Below are 18,290 nucleotides of genomic sequence, written 5' to 3'. Positions count from 1 at the left end.
AAATGTTCCACTGTGGCATTCATAAGTATATACTTCTGGTTCTCAATCAGGGGAAGGGCAGTTCTGCCCACCCCACAATGCCCCCCATCATGCTCTGGGGACATTAGGCAATGTCTAAAGACAGTTTGGATTGTCACACCTGGGAGGGGGAGGATCTACTGGAAGCTGTTGAGTAGAGGCTAAGGATGCAGATAATATGCTGTAGGGCATGGGAGAGCCCCACAGCAAAGAGCAAGCCTGCCCAAAATATCAGTAGTGCCAAGGTGGAGAACCCCTGCTGTATACGAAGCTGTGGTTTCTAGTGTTATCTTCCCAATAGGTGTATTTTTTTTTCTTTTTGTTATTATTTTGTTACGATAAAGTCCCAGGAAAATGGAAATCTTCAAGTAAAGGGTATTTTATGCTCATTGGAAGTTTTAGGAGAAATGGGATGGGGTGAGTGATGAGAATAAGGCTTCAGGTGACTGATGGCGAAAGATAGTGGATAAATAGTATGGGCTCCCCAATGGTGAAGGAGGTAACATCCCACAGACCAGCAGTTCTTCAACGATAGTCCCAGAATCTCCTAGGAACTTAGACATGCAAATTTTCACACCTTACCTCTGGTTTCTTACCAAACCAGAAACGCTTGAGAGTGGAGTCCAGCGAACCCTGATTTGACACAATTTCCAGGTGATTCCTATGCACTGTCAAGGCTGAGAATCACTGCCATGCACCATCTGCAGCAAAAGTTCAACTTGTAGAAGAGCAGGTAGAACCCATTCGAATCAGATACTTGGTGTGGAAGTAGATTCAAAGTGTCACATCTAGGTCATGGGGATGCTCAAATATGGGACATCACCAGGCAATGATGAATGAATTAAAAGTGTCACTCCATTCATTCATTTATTTCATCAATACACATTTTTAAAGCTTCCACAACATCATGGCAAGTGCTAAATTATGTGCTAGAGGGAATAGAAATATGATGTAATATACATTATGCAAATTATTATAATGAGGAGTGATAAAAGTGGGCGGCTAAATGACTCAGATACAGAACAGAAGTAGCTTATGTCCTATAAGGGAGAAGACAGAAAAGGCCTCCTGGAAGAAGTGGTGTTTGAGATGGAGCTTGAAGGGTTTGTGATCATCTGTTAGGATATTAATTCAACAAGTGTTTCCTGAATCCCTGCTCATGTCCCCAAATGAGTCAAGGCCCTTCCTGCACAAGAGGAACATGGCAGTGTCGGCCCTGCTCATGTGGTTATGGTCTAGCAGGGGAGATAACCCCGGGAGCTGGCCATCTGGCAAACAAGACTGATTTCTGATGGAGAGTAAAGATCTGGGGTGCAGTAGGGGTAAGAGAGAGCAGCTCAGGGAGCCCTGGGTTGAGATTTGAGAAGAGGTGGAGGTTCAGCAGTGTGAAATGCAGAAGGAGGAGTTCCCGTCGTGGCGCAGTGGTTAACAAATCTGACTAGGAACCATGAGGTTGCAGGTTCGATCCCTGGCCTTGCTCAGCAGGTTTAAGGATCCGGCGTTGCCATGAGCTACGGTGTAGGTTGCAGATGCAGCTCAGATCCTGAGTTGCTGTGGCTCTGGCATAGGCCAGTGACTACAGCTCGGATTCAACCCCTAGCCTGGGAACCTCCATATGCCGTGAGAAGTGGCCCTCGAAAAGGCAAAAAGACAAAAAAAAAAAAAAAAAAAGAAAAGAAAAGAGAAAAAGAAAAAAAGAAATGCAGAAGGAGATCAGCTGAGCTGAGGACGGAAGAGACACAGAGGCTCGGCAATCAGGGAAGACTGCTTACATCTACGGCCATACCACCCTAAGTGCCCCATCTCATCTGATCTCAGAAGCTAAGCAGAGTCAGTCCTGGTTAGTACTCAGATGGGAGGAGAGACTGCTTGGAAGAGGTTGCTTGGGATAAAGTTTGGAGGATACATGGTCATCCAGTCATCCTTGCATTCCAACAGCAGGCAGACCACCAATGGGCATCCAAGAGGGTATAGGAAGCAAGAGGCAGAGTTCAGCTCAGCCATTGCTCAGAGGCCAGTCGTCATATGGAGATCTGTACTTGCAAGAGGGGCTGCCTGAAAAGGTGGTGTGATGAGTCCTTGTCGATCGAGTTGGACAATTGGGGGTTGGACGTCCACTTGCTGGGATTGTTGCAAGAAGTCTCGCAGCTGGGGTGGAAGAGCGACTAGGAGGACCCCAAAGGCCTTTCCAACCCAGGGAATCCAAGATTCTGTAACCTATAATGGCCTGAAACTGAGAGTCAAGGAGTGACTGGGAGAAAAGCATCTCTCTGTGTGTCCGGCAAGGTTTATGGTCATATAAGCACAAGGTATGTAAACCTTGGTAACAGACTGCTATTAATTTTGTGCTGACTCCATACGTATAAATTCAACCATTCCAAGTCCGCACCCCCTTCAGAAAAAAAAAAAAAAAAAAGCACAAAGTATAGTTGGAGTGAAAGGAGTGTGAGGAGATAAGGTAGTTGCTCATCTTAGGGAGCAGATCAAACAAAATTAAAATCAAAATAAAGCAAGGAAGAAGGAGTGTAGATGGCCAGTAGGAAGAAGGAGGAGAAAAAGAACTAGCATTTGCTGAGTGTCTGTTACAGGGCAAAGACCAGGCTAGGGAATTAACACATATTATTTCTAATCAACCTATTAACTCTGTGAAATAGGGCTTATCAAATACCATTCTACACACGAGGACACTGAGTCTCATAGTCTCTTGGAGATGGAGACACGGTCATGATCACACAGCTGGTTGGAACCAGGTTAGTCTGGGGCCATGATATTAATATAGCACCAAGACAGAGGGCTATTTGCTCAACCCAGGAATTGAGAGCTCGGTGGCCTGAGAGCATTCAGGAAAGTTCCCACTGTCTGAACCATAGATTCTGCGCTCACTTTCCTTTGAAGCATTTATTTTCTTCCCAATGTCCAGTGTTTCACAAATGCTTACATGGAGCTTGTTTGGTAGGGGACAGATCCTGTTGTATTTCATATGTATAAGTCATTATCTACTGCAAATCGTTGTTATGAGAATTCACTCTAATTGTCCCTATTCAGCAGATGAAGAAACCGAATTACAAAGAGGCTAAGTAATCATCCAAGGCTACATAGTTAGTAAATGGTGGAGCCAGGATGTGAACCCATGCAGTCTGCCTCCAAAGCCCATGTTGTTCCCACCAAGCTCAGCTTAGTGATCTAAGTGGTGGTGTGGCCATGTGCCCAGTGGGAGGAGGGCCTTGTATCTGTCTTAGGCCCTCCGCTGTGCTGGTTCCCTGCCAGCTCCAGAGGATGGGCAGACTGGGTCTGCCTCTGCCCTTAGTGGAGAGAGAGCCCATCCAGGGGAAGGAAGAAAGAGGGGCAGCTACCAGCCGAGGAGAGAAACAGAGGCAGACGGGTAGAGGTGTGGACATGGAGAGCAAGGCGGCAGAGAGAGGAAGTGACAATCGTGATGGCCAAGATCCCTCGGCCTTTCAACTCGTGATATGATATGCTACTATGGTGTCTGTAACTGCACAGGTCTGGTGGAAGCATGGAGAAGCCCCAAGCTAGGGTGACTGGGATAAGAGAGGAAGGATGTGCTGTCTGGCAGCTGTCTTCCAGAGGTGGTACCCAACAGAGGTAATGAGCAGACAGGATGTGCATCACCAGAAGGAAGTGAGTGGTATACATGTCAGCTTTCTGGGCATGTGTGTGCTTATATGTGCCAGGGGTTTGCCTGGAGAGGAAGGGAGCTGGTCAAGAAAGCTTTGAGACGAGTGTACATGTGTGAGTCCTTGGCTGAGCGTGACATAACAAGGAATCTTAAAGAACCTTCAGAGGCCTGACTGTCTGAATTTGACTCCTAGCTCCATCTCTTAAAGCCCAGGTGACGGTTCATGAGTTACTTCAACTCTCTGCCTCAATCTTTCATCCGCAAAATGCATCAGTAAGTTAGTAATACTGTCGATCTCCTAGAGTTAGGAGGATGGAAGAAGTCAATACACTGTGTTGTAATAGTCTTAACTCATGCCTGGAAAGGAATAAGTGTTATATACATATGTATTAAATAAATACAATAAATGTAGGATTTCTCATTTCATGGTCATTGATGCTCACTTCCTAGAACCTCCGTAACAAAGTACCACAGACTAGAGGGCCTAAAACAAATGAATGGGAGTTCCCCTGTGGCTCAATGGGCTAAGAATTTAACACAGTGTCCATGAGGATATGGGTTCCATCCCTGGCCTTGCTTAGTGGGTTAAGGACCCGGTGTTGCCACAAGGTGCGGCACAGGTCACAGATGCGGCATAGAGAGGGGGTAGGCCCTCATCTGCAGCTCCAATTTGACCCCTAGCCTGGGAACTTCCATATGCTGCATGTGTGGCCATAAAAAGATAAAGAGAAAAAAAAAATTCTCTCACATTTCTGGTGGTTAGGGGTTTGAAATCAAGGTGTCAGTGGGGCCATGCTCCCTTTGGAACTCCGAGTAGAACCCTTCCTCGCCTCTTCCCAGCTTATGGTGGTGGCTGTCGATCATTAGGGCTCCTTGGCTTTCAGCTGCTCCCTCCATTCTCTGCCTCTGTCATCACCTGGGCGTCTCCACACCGAAATTTTCCTCTTCTTGTATGAATACCAGTCACACTGGTTTAGGGCCACCCTAATGTAGTCACCTTAACTGGACTATACCCATAAAGACCCTGTTCCTGGAGTTCTCTTGAAGTGCAGCAGGTTAAGGATCTGGCATTGTCACTGCAGTGGCTTGGGTCCCGGTTCAGTCCCTGGCCTGGGAAACTTCCGTATGCCATGGGAATGGCCAAAAAAATAATTTAGGTTATACCTCTGTGCTCTTTGAAGTGTTTAAACACTCTCAACATGGAAAAGAAAATGATGTTGGAAAGTACTCTCTTTCAAATGGTCCCAAAGATATCCTAAATCAAAATAAAGTTAAATTTTAAAAGAGCATATTTCCAAATAAGGTCACAGTCACAGGTCCCAAAGGTAAGGACTTCAGTATATCTTTTAGAGGAGCACAATTCAACCAGTAACAGTCACTTAAAAAGCGTCAGTTCTTGCCATGGTTCTCAGATGCCAGATCCCCACTGAAATAGAGTCAATACCCAGAAAGGGGAAAGGGCAGGTCCCTGGTAACTCGGTGAGATGTTGGGAGACCTGGGGCTGGTGCCCAGGTGTCCTCCCTCCCCTGTTGCTAATGAAACACGATAGGGACTCCTTACTAATGGAGATCAGCTGAAGAGCAGGTTCTTACCATCAGGATTCTCAAGCTCCAGCGTGTGTTAGGATCACCTGCAGTGCTTATTACTTATCTGGAGTTTGTGACTCGGCGGGCTGGGTGGGGCCATAGCAATGGCATTTCTAGTGTGTTCCCAGGGGCAGCTGATGCTGCTGATCCGGAGCCTACTTAGAGAATTACGGTTCTACATCAGTGGTGTTCAAGCTTGGTGGCACATTACAACTACCTGGAGAGCATCTAGGAACCTGCAACCTGCCCAGGCTGCACCCCAGACCAATTAGAATCTCATCAGTCATTTGTAAAGCTCCCCAAATGATTTGTACAGCCAAGTGATTTGAAAAGCATGGCTCTAGAATACATCAAAGAATAGTTTCAGAAGACAGCTATTCTTCAGGGCATCTCTTTTAGATGATTCATATGTAATAAATAATGAAGCCTTTTATTAAAAGATGACTCGTTACGTGAATTTAAAGATTGCCAGAGAGCATTTATTGAGTGCTTACTGTGTACCGTGCACTGGGGAGAATGCTTTGGTAACCGTATACCATTTAATCTTCACAACCACCTTCCCAGGGTGCACTGCTGCTACCTGAAGCTCTCCAGGCAGGAAGAAACCAACATGGGAAGGAATCAGTAACTTGCAAGAGCTCACGCGGCTCTCTGAGATGGAGCCAGGTTTTGATGCCAGGCTGTCTGGCACCAAAGCTGATGTGTTAACTGCTGTGCCATCCTGCCTCCTGAGAGAAGAGAACGTGCTGTGTTCTCCTTTAAGCCTTTCACCTAGCCGTAACCTCCTAGACACTATCCACTCTGATGTGGTATACGCCCGCCCTCTGCCTCAATTGCAATGATTCCGAGTTAGTGGGGTTTGGATTAATGAAGCTGGGCTGCATTCATAAGGACTACAATTGTTACCATGGAAAGAATTTGCACTTCTTGTTTTATTCCAAAAGAAGACACGTAGGAAAGTTGAAACAGGTGTTCTGAGCAGAAAGCAGGGTTAGGGTCCGATGTGCTGCATACCTTAGCTAAGCCCCTCCTCTGTTGAGCCCTCGGTTCCCTTCCAGTTTGATATGTAAATTCAGAGAGACAATAATGTCAGCACCCAAGTACTCAGGCCTCAAAAAGTACAATGTGGGCTTTTAATAGGAGTAGGGTTTTGGCTGTGTTTTCTTTGTCTGCCTCCTATGGGCTAAGACATCTCTCTGGCTCCAGGGTTCCAGTCTTTGTGTTTTCCCAAGAAAGTCTGTCCAGAGATGCTAACGGAGGGAGGATTGGTTAGGGAAAGCCCTATGGGAACCGGAAAGAGTGTCAGGTCAGTGTCTCTTCATCCACGGAAGACCCCCAAGTGGAACCCTCCAAATTCTCCCTCAGTTAGCTGGGGCCTCCTTCCCACATAGGCAAGGGTTTTGCAGAATCCAGATGCTAGAGTTCCCTACCCCCTTTTTTCCAGGTGGTTCTTCAGTCTCTCCTTGAACTCCTCTAATGATGGGGAGCTCATTATTTCCAAAAGCCTAAACAGAGCAGGGGTCAAGTCTGGCTTTTCACATCATGGTCTCCTATCTAACAGCCACTGGTACAAAGTAGCTGCTTGTTAAATAACTTTCCAACAAATTAATGTATAAAGAAAAGTACCAACTTTGGGGAGAAAATGAAAGCTTCTCAGGGTAGGGGGCTTTTGAAGTGGTCCTTCAAAGGTGAAGAGAAGGTTACCAAAGAAGAAAGCATGGGAAGGGCAATTCGGTCATTGGGCACTTCCAAAAGAGACCCAAGCAATTCTACTTTGCTAGAAATTTCTGCCTTGTGCCAAGCCAATGTGGTTCTAATTCTGCCCCAAGGACACACAGAGCCAGATAGCACATATGTGAAGAGAGTGTTCCTGAATATTCTGTCTCCACGAAAACATCCCTGTTTGTTTCAGACACTCTTCCTCCTCCTCTTGTAACCTGATTCCAGAACCTTTCATAGCCCTACAGTCCTCTCCACTGAGCCTTTCCACCTGCCACCCTCCCTCCTAAAGAATAGTGCTCATCACTATTCACAATACCAAAGACATGGAAGCAACCTAAATGTCCATTGATAGATCAATAGATTAAGAAGATGTAGTACATATATACAATGGAATACTAGTGAGCCATAAAAAAGAATGAATTAATGCCATTTGCAGCTTTGTGGATGCAGCTAGAGATTATCATACTAATTGGAGGAAGTCAGAAAGAGAAAGACAAATACCATATGGTATCACTTATATGTGGAATCTAAAATACGGCACAAATGAACCTATCTACAAAACAGAAACAGACTCACAGACATAGAGAATAGACTTGTGGTTGCCCAGGGGGAGGAGAGAAAGAGTGGGATGGACTGGGAGTTTGGGGTTTGTAGATGCAAACGATTACATTTAGAATGAATAAGCAGTGAGGTCCTCCTGTACAGCACAGGGAACTATATCCAATCTCTTGGGATAGACAATGATAGAAGAAAAGGAATAGACATATATGTATGACTGGGTCACTTTGCTGTACAAAATTGGCACAAAATTGTCAATCAACTATAATTTCAAAAAAAAAGAATAATGCTCAGAGTAAACCATGGAACTCATGGTCCATTGTGGGCATTTCCCCTGCCACCTACCCTCAGCTAACACACAAGGGTTGGGGAGACGCCTGAGTGATATGTTAGAAGGGAAAATACCGCCAGCCATGTCACATCATCCCAAAGTGTCAGAAGCAGTAAACTTCAGATTGCTATGTCTTCAAACATTCTACAGCTCCAGAAATGTCTTCTGCAGAAGAAATGACAGGCTTGTGCAATGTTCTGTTTGTAACAGCTTTTGGTACCCCCTGCTGGTGAAATTGTGCGATCCAATTGGCAGGCATCTCCAAACAACTAGAGAAAAAAATTCCTAGTGCCCAAAAGTCCAAGTATTTGAGTCTTGAAGGAGCTGAGGATTGCATGAGTTATGTGATTATCCCTTGTAATATATATATAAAATATCCCAGTATCATCTGATGAGGTTTATTTATTTATTTTTAAATTTATGGCCACACCTGTGGCATATGGAAGTTCCCAGGCAAGGGGTCGAATCAGAGCTACAGCTGCCAATCTACACCACAGCCAGGGCAACACCAGGTCCGAGCCACATGTGCACCCTGTGCCACAGCTTGCAGCAATGCTGGATCCCTAACTCCTGAGTGAGGCCAGGGATTGAAGCTGCCTCCTCACAGAAACTATGTCAGGTGCTTAATCTGCTAAGCCACAACGAGAACTCCAATTCTAAGTGGTTTTGTTTGTTTGTTTGTTTGTTTTTAACATTCTTTAGCTTTGGCTATTCTGTGGCCTCTGAGGGTGAAAAAAAGTCTCTGATTTTTTTGAACATTCCATCCATTCTGCAAACATCCCAAGAGTTCTGGGCCAATCACAGGAAGGATATGTTACGTGCTTAGCCAAAAATATTTGCTAAGTAGAAATATTTCAAGTCATAAACTAATTTCGTACAGGTTTTTCTTCTTCCCTATATGTGTCTTTAAAAAAAAAAAAAAAAAGTGGGAGTTCCCGTCATGGCACAGTGTGTAATGAATCCGACTAGGAACCATGAGGTTGCGGGTTTGATCCCTGGCCTTGCTCAGTGGGTTGATGACCCGGTCTTGCCGTGAGCTATGGTGTAGGTCGCAGACATGGCTCGGATCCTGAGTTGCTGTGGCTGTGGTGTAGACTGGTGGCTACAGCTCCAATTCGACCCCTAGCCTGGGAACCTCCATATGCCGTGGGATCGGCCCTACAAAAGGCAAAAAGACAAAAAAATTAAAAATAAATAAATAAATAAATAAAAATAAAGAACAAAGCTTTAAAAAAAAGTGGTTGTAATTTTCGGTCAGAGTAGGATGATAGTCTTTTCTACATTTGAAATTGCAGAGTTTTAAACATAAATTTGCACAACAAATTTATTGAGTGTGGGCTATGTGCCAGACACTCAGCAAGAAACTGGAGTAGGTGCAAGAAGTCAAAAGCCCTTCACCCAAGAGGTTCTCGCCTTCCTGAGTAGAAGAGCTGAATCACTGCAATTGGACTAGTCAAATGCTTAGCTGACATGGCAACGAGGCCTTTCTTAATCGCCTGACAGTGTTCAAACCAGCTATTTGTAGCTCTTTCGTAGATACATGTATTTTTCCTTCTCAGCTTTCATCACCTTGTGATTTTATATTGGTCTCTATACTTATCTGTTTAGTGCCTGTCTTTGCCATTAGTCCCTATGTTCTCTGAAGGTCAAGGTCCTGTCTGGTGTTTGACACCATGATCTTCTTACCTCTCATGGAGATTGGCACATGTAGGTGCTAAATAAAAATGTGTTCAATGGAAGCGTCAACTAGGAAGAGAAAATCATGCATCAGTTCAGGGGAACAAGAAGAAACCTCAGAGAATATATAGCAAAAAAAAAAAAGAGTTCCTCTTGTGGATCACCGGGTTAAGAATCCAACTAGTACCCATGAGAATACAGATTCAATCCCTAGCCTTGCTCATTGGGTTAAAGGATCTGGCATTGCTGTGAGCTGTGTGTGTATTAAAGAGTCTATAGAGTACTGAGGAACAGTTAGGAGAGGGACATGGGAGTTTCCTAAGAGATGTGTGTGTTTGTGTGTGTGTGTGTGTGTGTGTGTGTAAGCTGAAGCTGAGTTGAAACCTGGAGCCATAGGCTGAGGGTCTTGGATGCTCTACTCCTAGTTTGGATTTTCCCTACTCTTAAGGAAAAAGAGGTGGGGTCGTCAATGAAACTATGACTACAGGAATGAAACGATTTTCCTAAACTACTAAGAGGGTTTTTTTTTTTTTTGATACTTAAATTTTGAATTCCGATAGAATAACGATCCCCAAACCATGGTTTTTCATTTTATTTCCTTTTACACCCCCTCCATTTCCATCTTGTAGCTGTGTTTACCTGCTGCTGAAATACCCATCCTATATATGTTTCTTTTAATTTCCTATAACATAATCACCACTGTGGAAATGGGCTAAAAACTAAGGATGGCATATACCTGAGTTTTTACCACTCACTTAGTTGCCCAATTTTTAAATATCTCTATGTTTTGGAGAGGCCCCATTTTTAATTTTTTTTTTATCCAGGTGTTCAGAGCTACCCAAACACGTCTATAAAATGCCATCTTTCATAGATGCAGCAAGACCTTTTTTTTTTTTTTATTTTTCCTTTGGAAACCAGTGATTTGTGCCTCAGACAGCTCTCTCCATATTATTTTCTGCTGAATAGAATGAGATTGGTTGGAAGTCCTGCCCTAAGGAAATATCAAAGGCTCCAACACATACTCATTTATAGTTTTAGAGTTAACTCTCTTATCGGATTTTCTTTTATTTCCTGCTGGGGCAGTGTAAGCAAAACTCAGATGGAGGCAGAGGGTCTGCTGTATATCTTTTCAAATTTATGATTAAGAAGGTCACATATACATTTTTAAACACATTCCTTTTGGATAATAAATGAAGAATAAAACTTTGAAATGTCATCAGTAGCAGAATTACTCGTTTTTCTTTCATTCACATGCCTCCTGCCTGCTGTCTGATTGCCTGCCTGCCTGCCTGCCTGCCAGTGGTGAGAAAAGGCTCCACTGATCGAATGCTTCATTCCTTGTTGTTTTTCTATATGCCTGGAATAGTTCTCCTGGTGGAGCAGCATGCCTGCAGCCAAGGCATTATAACCAAAAGATGAACTTCTCCACCTAAGCAACCTTCTTTCCCTCGGCCAATGAAAATTCCTCAACACAGAAAAGAAGCATTCCACTTTCAGCTACGTTTGACTTCAAATGGTGGCCCACACGAGGGAGGCCAAAGCTTTTCTTGGAAGGGATTTCCTGGATCCAGATTCACTTTCCACGCTTCTCTGCTCTGCTCTCTGCTTGCAGAGCAAGATCTGGATGGATGCCATGCCTTTGGCTTCCAAGTGGTTTCAGTCAATGAGAGCCACCAGAGCAGGGCAGAGGGAGGGGGGAGAATAGAGTTAGGGTATCTGTGCCTCTGGTTCCCTCCCCTCAAGGTCATCCAGGACTGGCTGGATCCCTTGAGAGAAGGCCTGCAGCTTCTGTACAGGTGACCTCCTCTTCAAGGCTCCTTTTGGGTTCTGGTAACTTCTTCCTCTGGCTGTCCCTATGTACCTGCAGGTGGCAAACATCTCTCCTGTTGCTGTGGTATACCTTGGCTTCCCCTGTATCCTTCCCACTTTGTCAATAGTCCTTTTATCCATACACTCTCCCCATTTGAGTGTGGCATCTGCCATTCTTCATGCAGTCTACACCTTGGTCAAGGCCATTGAAGGAAAATACTATCAAGCTAGATCCTAGATGAAAGCCTCTGAAAGTCTACATTTATCCTTGTGCTTAATGCCTCCTCTGACAAGGGGATCATTACCTCTTGAAACAGCCTGTTTTGTTATCACCTGGGCACAATTTTGGATATTTCCTACACTGTGTGAATTTGACCTCTCTGGGACATCCGTTCTTTCCATGTTGAAATAGGAGTGACCAAGATTGAATGTGAAGCCAAGTCCTGTGCTGACTAGACCAGGAGACCTGGAATAATTTGCCCTCAAGATATTTAATGAGTGACCCATAGCCCTATGTATCGGAAAAGCCTAATTACTCTATTTAGATGCATAAATATTGGGTAAAGTCAGAGGGATCAGGTTGTTTATTTAGAAATATTTGAAGAACTGTCAAATGCAAGTGGTGTCATATTTTTATATCTCCGACAATAGATCTAAGACTCATCAGTTTAAAATTTAAGCAGGATGCCCACTCTCACCACTGCTCTTCAACATAGTTTTGGAAGTCTTAGCCACAGCAATTAGACAAACAAAAGAAATAAAAGGCATCCATATAGGAAGAGAAGAGATCAAACTGTCACTGTATGCAGATGATATGATACTATACCTAGAAAACCTTAAGGACTCAACCCCAAAACTCCTTGAACTGATTAATAAATTCAGCAAAGTGGCAGGATATAAGATTAACATTCAGAAGTCAGTTGCATTTCTGTATACCAGCAATGAAACATTAGAAAAGGAATACAAAAAAATGATACCTTTTAAAATTGTACCTCACAAAATCAAATACCTCGGAATACACCTGACCAAAGAGGTAAAGGACCTATATGCCGAGAACTATAAAACTTTAATCAAAGAAATCAAAGAAGATGTAAAGAAATGGAAAGATATTCCATGGTCCTGGATTGGAAAAATCAATATTGTAAAAATGGCCATCCTACCCAAAGCAATCTACAGATTCAATGCAATCCCTATCAAATTACCCATGACATTGTTCACAGAACTAGAACAAACAATCCAAACATTTATATGGAACCACAAAAGACCCAGAATCGCCAAAGCAATCCTGAGAAACAAAAACCAAGCAGGAGGCATAACTCTCCCAGACTTCAAGAAATACTGCAAAGCCACAGTCATCAAAACAGTGTGGTACTGGTATCAAAACAGACAGACAGACCAATGGAACAGAATAGAGAACCCGGAAATAAACCCTGACACCTATGGTCAATTAATCTTTGACAAGGGAGGCAGGAACCTCAAATGGGAAAAGGAAAGTCTATTCAGCAAGCATTGCTGGGAAACCTGGACAGCAGCATGCAAAGCAATGAAACTAGAACACACCCTCACACCATGCACAAAAATAAACTCCAAATGGCTGAAAGACTTAAATATACGACAGGACACCATCAAACTCCTAGAAGAAAACATAGGCAAAACACTCTCTGACATCAACATCATGAATATTTTCTCAGGTCAGTCTCCCAAAGCATAGAAATTAGAGCAAAAATAAACCCATGGGACCTCATCAAACTGAAAAGCTTTTGCACAGCAAAGGAAACCCAAAAGAAAACAAAAAGACAACTTACAGAATGGGAGAAAATAGTTTCAAATGATGCAACTGACAAGGGCTTACTCTCTAGAATATATAAACAACTTATACAACCCAACAGCAAAAAAGCCAATCAATCAATGGAAAAATGGGCAAAAGACCTGAATAGACATTTCTCCAAAGAAGATATACAGATGGCCAACAAACACATGAAAAAATGCTCAACATCGCTGATTATAAGAGAAATGCAAATCAAAACTACCATGAGATATCACCTCACACCAGTCAGAATGGCCATCATTAATAAATCCACAAATAACAAGTGCTGGAGGGGCTGTGGAGAAAAGGGAACCCTCCTGCACTGCTGGTGGGAATGTAAACTGGTACAGCCACTATGGAGAACAGTTTGGAGGTACCTTAGAAATCTATACATAGAACTTCCATATGACCCCGCAATCCCACTCTTGGGCATCTATCCAGACAAAACTCTACTTAAAAGAGACATGTGCACCCGCATGTTCATTGCAGCACTACTCACAATAGCCAGGACATGGAAACAACCCAAATGTCCATCGACAGAGGATTGGATTCCATTGTATATACACAATGGAATACTACTCAGCCATAAAAAAGGATGACATAATGCCATTTGCAGCAACATGGATGGAACTAGAGAATCTCATCCTGAGTGAAATGAGCCAGAAAGACAAAGACAAATACCATATGATATCACTTATAACTGGAATCTAATATCCAGCACAAATGAACATCTCCTCAGAAAAGAAAATCATGGACTTGGAGAAGAGACTTGTGGTTGCCTGATGGGAGGGGGAGGGAGTGGGAGGGATCGGGAGCTTGGGCTTATCAGACACAACCTAGAATAGATTTATAAGGAGATCCTGCTGAATAGCATTGAGAACTATGTCTAGATACTCATGTCGCAACAGAAGAAAGGGTGGGGGAAAAAACTGTAACTGCAATGTATACATCTAAGGATGACCTGACCCCCTTGCTGTACAGTGGGAAAATAATAAAAAAAAAATTATATCTGTAAAACACAAAAAAAAATAAAATAAAATAAAATAAAATAAAATTTAAGCAGAGCAGATTTCAAATCCATACAAAGAATTTTTTTAACTCTCAGCTGCCTGGTGATGTACCAAGGTCTCCATCACTTGATATAATCCAGGGGGAGATGGGATTCCACAGTAGAACTGTCGGAGAGAGGATTCTGATAGTGGAAGGTAGCTGGACTAGTGGTGATGATAGAAAAGTGGGAATGGCAGCTGCCACTTGTTAAACAGTCACTACGTGCCAGGCTCTGTGTTCCATACGTGTCATCTCACTCAGTTCTCATTTAATCCTCATGAAGTTGGCCTGTTAACTGCCATAGTTTACAAAGGAAGAGTTCACACCTGAAAGAGCTTAAGGGACTTGTCCTGAGTCAGGCAGTCACAGGCTACGGAGGTAGGATATAAACTCAGGTCTGCCTGATGCCAAAGCTGATGGTTTCAACCTCCAGTGGTTGGTTTCCGAATCGCCATGGAACTTGGTGGCCATGCAGAGATCTAGTTCCCATCCCACTTCTATGAACGTAGGGTCCATGTGCTTTTTCAGCTCTCCAGTGGTTCTCATTTACACCAGAGTTTTAGAACCACTGCTCTACGTCATTGTCATCATCATCATTGTTATTATTATTATTTTGGTGTAAGTGTCCATCTGCTTCTGAGATTCCACTCTGGGAATAACTATGCATCGAGTTCAACTTTAGCTTTTCTCCTTTGGAACTATAAGAGTAACCACCCTCACCCCCTGCCAACCACCACCCCCTACTTCAATCTACCATTGTTTGGTGGCTTATTTCATGAGCTCAGCCCCTGAGAAAGGCCAGATCTTGTCTGGAATCTCATTCGGAGCCACAAGAATGGAAACATCCACTTGGCCTCTTCTTCCCTTTGAGGGGAAGGCAAGGGAAGTGTTGTGCAGATCGCATTGATTTCCCAATTTAAGCTCCGGTTAGGAACATACCCATTGGGAGTTCCCTGGTGGCCTAGTGGTTAAGGATCCAGCGTGGTCACTGCTGTAGCTTGGGTTTGATTCCTAGCCTGGAAATTTCTGCAAGCCATGGGTGCATCAAAAAAAGGGGGAGGACACCCGTTGTTAGGAAAGGGGCAGGTTGGGTGTCGCATTTTTGAGCGAACAGAAGCCATTAATAGTTTCAGGAAGACTTAGGTTTATTCCACCTTAACGTTGGAGAACCTGCCTTGACTCTGTTTCTGGAGAATGAACCAGATTTGGGGGTTGAGGATGATAGCAGGGAAAGAGAGCAATCTGATCTTCCTATGTGTTGATGTAACTGCCACCATCTGACTGTGATTTTTCCCCTTGCACATGTCCCAAAGGAAGCTGGCCAAGAAGCAGAAGGAGACACAGAGTGGAGCCCAGAGGGAGATGGGCCCTGTGGCCTCAGCTGACAAACCCACCACCAAGCTCAGCACCAGCCGCAATGACGAAGGCTTCTCCTCCAGCTCACAGGACGTTAACGGATTCAGTAAGTGGAGCCAACGAAGGGGAAGGGACCAGCCACTGTCCAGTTTGACCCTGGTACCTCTATCATTGGTCCCTCACAGTGTCAGGTGCTATAGGACACAGGGTCTGGGTGCTTCCCTGGGATGGTTCAGGATGCAGAAGCTCCATGGCAAAGACTTGGGGGTGCCCATCCTGAGATGAAAAGGAGCATTTCAGAGTCAACCTAAAAACAGATAGAAATGAGGGCAATCCATCTTAATTGTTTCTTGTACACAGAGGCAGGTTAGAACTTATAATAGTAAAAAAAAAAAAAAAAAAAAGTGAAGGAGGACATGGTTATGCCCTTAAGGAGAAAATTATACCGTACTGAATTCTGTCTTACAATTATCAAGACAGTGTTACACTTGATCAATGTAGGTAAATGAGTCATGGATTATCACTGTTTCCATTCTCAGCCTCGAGGTTCAGAGAAGCATCTCCTCCAAGTCCCATGGCTGAGGAGTGACATATCCAAACCTGAAAAGCCGTGCCTTCCAAACCTTGGCTAGTTCTAAGCCACAGCTGATGATCCAAGTGGCATTTAGTCAAGAGCAGTGGTGTCTCCATGCAGAGTTAGTGCAGGATCCCAAGCTAATAGAAGTGGCTCTGATTTTAGAATTCACCCTCATCCAAAGGAGAACCTCAAAGCTAGAAACATAAAGCTACCTTGGTGATCAGACTCAAGAGAGCTAACTTTTGCTCTTAACTTTCTGAAAGCCAGTTCTTTTCCTGGATTTCCTAGAAATGCTAGATTCTCCAGCCTTGGCTCCAATTTGGGGAAAGCACGAAATCTAAAGGGATATGAGCAGAAATAAATATCCCCCAATACTGTGCCACTGGCAAAGGGAAGAAATCATATTTTGTAAAAAATCACTTAGGTAAGATCAGTTGGGGATGGTGAGAGTCTATGAGAGGATGAAAAGAAAGAGGAAACCAGTATTTACAAAACCACCTTCATCCTCACTGCAGCTTTGTGAGTTGTTTTTTTGTTTTTTTTGTTTTTTTGTTTTGTTTTTTTTTTTGTTTGTTTTTTGGCTTTTTAGAGCTGTACCCACAGCATATGGAAGTTCCCAGGGTAGGGGGTCGTATCAGAGCTGCAGCTGCCAGCACCATGGCACAGCAACATGAGATCCAAGCCAAGTCTGCAGCCTACACCAGAGCTCACAGCAACGCCGGATACTTAACCCACTGAGCAAGACCGGGGGACAAACCCATCTCCACCTGGACAATAGTCAGGTTTGTAACCTACTGAGCCACAACGGGAACTCCTGATTGTTTCCATTTTATAGATGATGTCATCAAGGCTCGGTATTTGGCTGAACTTCCCACAGTTACACAGCAGCTTCCTGATGGATCCAGGGCCTGAGAGCAACTCAGGCCCGTGATTCCTAACCTCAAGAGCAACACAGAACCTACCTGGGGAAATTTTTTAAATGCACCAATCTGGGCCCTGCATCTTACCTGCTGAATCAAAATGTCTTGGGGAATGAGGGATGGTATGGTAATTAAGGGATGTGGATTTTCTAAAACAACCTGGGGGGTTCTTATAGGCACACTGGTTAAGAATGCTGAACTTTCTTAGGAGAGTAGCTGTTTTCAAATATTGACATGCTGCCTTGGGAGAAGGATTCATTTTAAATGTATAAAAAGGTTGAAAAAATAGTGAAATGAATACCCATAGACCCTTTACCTAGATTCACCAACTGTTCATATCTTGCAGTATTTGCACTCTCTCTCTCTCTCTTTCTGTGTATATATATATATATACACATACACACATATATACACACATATATACACATACTATATATATATAATGTGTATATATACGCATAATATATATACATACATATATACATACATATATAATGTGTATATATATACACATACTATTTTATATATATATATAAATTTTCTGAACCATTTACAATTGTTTCAAACATCATGACATTCCACCCCCAGAGAATCCTGCATGAGTTTCCTTAGAACTAGGACAGCTCTTCAACATAATTGCAATAAAATTATCTTACCCAAGAAATGTAACCTTGTTTCAGTCTCTGATACACCAGTCCATAGCTGAATTTCCTCCATGGCCCTAAAATTTCTCTTATTATTACTGTTTTTCAATCTGGGATCCAGTCGAGTTGCTCACCTCCCACTGGCCACCATATCTCCCATCACCTTTTCATCTACAACAGTCCTCCCTCCTTAGTTTTTTTTTTTTCCAGGATCTTTTAATAGTCTAGGCCAGTTGTTCCACAGAATGGTCCGCAGTCCATATTTGTCTGCTTTCTTTTTCCATCATGGATTGCATTCAGGTTAAACATTTTGGCAAAATGCTGCACAGGTGTTATGTACGTACTTCCCTTTGCAGCATCTCCATAGACATGTGCTAGCACTTTGCCCACTATTGGTGATCCTGAGTTTGAATGCTTCTTAAAGCGAAGAAATGGCTTTTAAAGACAAAGTCTAGGAGTTCCCGTTGTGGCTCAGTGGTTAACGAATCCGACTAGGAACCATGAGGTTGCGGGTTCGATCCCTGGCCTCCTTCAATGGGTTAAGGATCCAGCGGTGCCGTGAGCTGGGGTGTAGGTTGCAGACACGTCTCGGAT

At 43.5% G+C, this 18,290-nt stretch overlaps 1 protein-coding gene across 14 annotated transcripts in view; it reads left to right on the top strand.

Moving 5' to 3' along the window:
• Positions 1 to 18,290, top strand: part of PTPRT (protein tyrosine phosphatase receptor type T) — a 1,176,585-nt gene that overhangs the window by 1,029,320 nt on the left and 128,975 nt on the right. For all 14 annotated transcript variants that reach the window (XM_085003959.1, XM_085003963.1, XM_085003956.1 and 11 more), the window contains one exon: positions 15,513 to 15,661. In XM_085003959.1, coding sequence (XP_084860085.1) covers positions 15,513 to 15,661 — 149 coding nt within the window. The remainder of the gene's footprint in view (positions 1 to 15,512; positions 15,662 to 18,290) is intronic.

The sequence above is a fragment of the Sus scrofa genome, chromosome 17, assembly GCF_054392235.1.
Source record: "Sus scrofa isolate SSC_HxYL_T2T_F1_AM1 chromosome 17, Sscrofa_HxYL_maternal_Yorkshire_Landrace_v2.0, whole genome shotgun sequence".
NCBI classification, from domain to species: domain Eukaryota; kingdom Metazoa; phylum Chordata; class Mammalia; order Artiodactyla; family Suidae; genus Sus; species Sus scrofa.
The sequence above is the reverse complement of the archived record's forward strand: the minus strand, read 5'-3'. Positions and strand labels throughout refer to the sequence as shown.